Source organism: Rhagoletis pomonella, unplaced genomic scaffold (genome assembly GCF_013731165.1).
Source record: "Rhagoletis pomonella isolate Grant_MI unplaced genomic scaffold, Rhpom_1.0 Rhpom_scaffold_00006, whole genome shotgun sequence".
NCBI classification, from domain to species: Eukaryota; Metazoa; Arthropoda; class Insecta; order Diptera; family Tephritidae; genus Rhagoletis; species Rhagoletis pomonella.
In genome coordinates, this window is record NW_023458560.1 from 4,736,897 (window position 1) to 4,740,369 (window position 3,473).

At 32.6% G+C, this 3,473-nt stretch overlaps 1 protein-coding gene across 1 annotated transcript in view; it reads left to right on the forward strand.

Annotated features, from left to right (window-relative positions):
• Positions 1-1,613: 1,613 nt before the first annotated feature.
• LOC118741535 (restin homolog) overlaps positions 1,614-3,473 on the forward strand; it is a 5,168-nt gene continuing 3,308 nt past the window's right edge. Inside the window, exon 1 of the mRNA XM_036473533.1 lies at positions 1,614-1,664. Coding sequence (XP_036329426.1) covers positions 1,614-1,664 — 51 coding nt within the window. The remainder of the gene's footprint in view (positions 1,665-3,473) is intronic.

The following is a 3,473-nucleotide window of genomic DNA, read 5'->3' on the forward strand; positions in this document are numbered from 1 at the left end:
GTATTTTGAAAATATTAGAAAAATTTCGAATCAATAAGGCAGCTCACTCTTTGATGCGAAAAGCAAAAATTAGCGTTTGTTTTGCTGCTTTGCTGTGCGTTTGAGCGAAACGACGCCATAACGGTGCCATACCTTTGTTGTAAAAAACTGCCGATTTTCGCTTAAAAGCCTTTTCAAATATCTCGAGTTTGTAGATTCTGAAGTTGTTTTAAATGAATGTTAAATAATCAACTGCGAGTCTTTAGAAAGCGTAGTGGTATACACAGATGTTGACCACTTTGATTTAAACGATGAATGAAAAAGTATTTTGAGTGCTTTTATAATCAAAAAAATTAAATTAGCGATGTACAAACCTTTGGGGGGTTGTCGTTAAAAAAGGGCAGTAAATGGAGATTTCTTATATCAAAATTCAATGGATATATATAGTTTTGCAATATATTTTCATTATTCTTACCATTCTTATTCTAACTGCCTAAGAATTTTCTTATTGCTTACTGAGATCAAAACGAAAAAGATAATCAGAATAAACGAGTAAGCATTCGAAATAAAGATAATCGAAGGAGGAAGGAATCGTCAAAAATTAAATCAATCTCCCAAGATCGATTCATATATTTTGTTAAATAACGTATTTTACTTTATTTTTATAAAGAAACAGAGATCAGACCAAACTTTTATTGTACATAAGTCATTTCTAAAACATACATACATACATTGTTCATAACGGTTTCAATATTTGAAAAAAGGGGTGAGATATGGTGTTTCTATACTAAGCCAATCATATGATCATTCAACAGAAACTTCATAATAGGCAACGAAATGACAAAAAATGTATCCCATTTTAAAAAGGCTATGTGGAAACAAACACAATGACACGAATAGTGTTTAATGCCCAATAGAGTGGTTCAAATTTTTGCGTTTAATGCCTTGTTTTGTTTTTTTTTTTAACACAAATGAGAAAAAAGTTTACGTTTTACTTCAAAATTAACTTCTATTTTAAGAAGTTGAATGCCGAATTTCCACTAGGCATTGAAATGACGAAAAATGTCAGCCATTTGAAAAAATGCCAGGTGGAAATTAACTTAATGACTATTTTTTTCACATGATATTTTTTAATGCCCAACTTTGTCATATGTAGGGGAAATCCAGCATAATGGAATTTATTTTTTATATGTATATATATTGTATGCAATGGGGCGTTTTTTAGTTTTTTATTTTGTTTTCGCTGACTTTATATTTCACCTAATTATCCTTTAAAAAATATATAAAAAGAGTTCTTAAGGTGTGAAAGATTTTATGAAAATTTGCATTAAGTTGGGAGTTACAAATTTTTGGAGTTTTTGTTGTATTATTAGCCATAATTTTGTATAGAGTTAATTTCAAGAAACTTCTCTGAGGAGCCCTATAATCGGATGGGAAAGGTCATTGAATTCATTGGTCTTTGCTTTCCCATGTATTTTTTTTTTGTATCAGTCAAAAATTCAAATGTCTTTAAATTTTTATAGATTTTCTGGGGCAAACCGTAGTTCAATAAAAATCGAATGTCGATTCCCGAATTTTTTTAATCGATTCTCGGATCGAATCGGAGCTAAAAAATCGACAAAAATCGAATAGGAATGGCTCGATTAACGATCTGCGATTTAGTCGATTTAAAAACGGCATCTCTAGTAAGCATTAAATGCATATGTGCAGTCAAATCTAATTTACTTAACAAACAATTATTGAATTTTTAGGGGTTTTTGGCGGACCTATACAATATAGTTACTATGAAAAAATGGTTAAATAAAAAATTGGGTATTATTACTGGGAGTCTCCTGAAGGGAAAAATTTCGATCGAAAAATATTGAGTTTCATGAATTCTATACCATTTCTACGAAAAGTTATTTTTCCCATATAAAATACATAGAAAACTTTAAGCGCATCGAGCGACCACTAAATATTTTTTAATTTATAATAAAAAGCAGGGGTATATTTTTTCGGTATAGAACAATCCTAGGGGGTGAGAGCATTAAAATTCCGACTATACTTTTTCCACATGCATTTTTTTACCACCCTAATGTAAATACTTGTGTTTTTTCATCCGAAAGCATTTTATGTATAATGGATATATACAGCGCGGGATTTCTATTATAACTTTGTATAAATCGGGATTTAGGTTATATTTGGATGGGATTTTATTAACCCATTCACTGGCAACACTGTGCGCTGCCCTCATTTGCTTACTCGCTCGCTGGCTGCTCAGCGCGTGCGCCAGTGATCGGACTTCCAAAAAAATGTGTGTGGTAGAATCTGGAAAAAAATGTGGTAGATTTCAAAAAAATGTGGTAGATCTCAGGTTTTGGATCAAACTTTGTACAAAAATTTAAAAAAAATCAAGATATTTTTCGAACATATTTTGAAAGATTTCTGCAACCTTGCGGAGTGCTGCTAGTTTTTCTTTTTATCGCATAACGATGTAGCGAACAAATGTGGCACGTTCCAGAAACCGCTACTTGGGATTTGCCGATTTTGACAATTCTCAAGTGAAAGTAAACAACGCTTTAGAAACTTTAGATGTACTGATATTTGCTAATACTTTCACGAAAATCGCCGTTTTTTAACATTTTCGCGATTAATTAATTTAGTTTTAATTTAATACAATAAAAAAACGTTTCCTGTCGAAAAATTTAATATTTTATTTACAGTTTATTTTTTAATCACATTCTGCCTGTTGTTAGTGTTTAGTGTTGGACAAATTTTGCTCTTAAACTTCAGAAAATTATGTCGACCAAAAATAAAACTACTCAAAAATGCGAATATGTGGTAGATTTCAGACCTTGTGTGGTAGATGTGGTAGATGCTCAAAAAAGTGGCAGATCTACCACAATGTGGTAGAAGCCGATCACTGGCGTGCGCTCATACTTAACGAGTGCTCGTTTGTAAACAGCGTCGCCTGTTGCTCGTGAGTTGCGCAAGCTCAGAGCAAACTAACGAGTGAGTGAGGGGCTAAAATGAGACAAATCCGAACCCTTCATATGTACAATATACGGTAAACTCTATCGAAAAAATATAGAAAAAGGTTTTTTCTTAACAGCGGTCATCCCTCGGCAGGCAATGGCAAACCTCCGAGTGTATTTCTGCCATGAAAAACAGCTTCTCATAAAAATACAATCGCCGTTCGGAGTCGGCGTAAAACTGTAGGTCCCTCCGCTTTGTGTGACAACATCAAGGCGCACACCACAAATCGGAGGAGAAGCTCGGCCAAACACTAACATATGTGTAAGCGCCAATCTATTATTATTATTACGGTAAACTCTATAAAATTGTGAAATCGTGACGTCTCAGCCTTCTTAATTTTTTTGCAACAAAAAGTTTTGAACTTTTTTATCGAAAAACCTTCCACACAGAATATATAAAAAATTACTTTTTACAGAATTGAAATTGGTTCATCTGTTTGGTCATCTGAAATACATTTCATTTATATATATATATATATT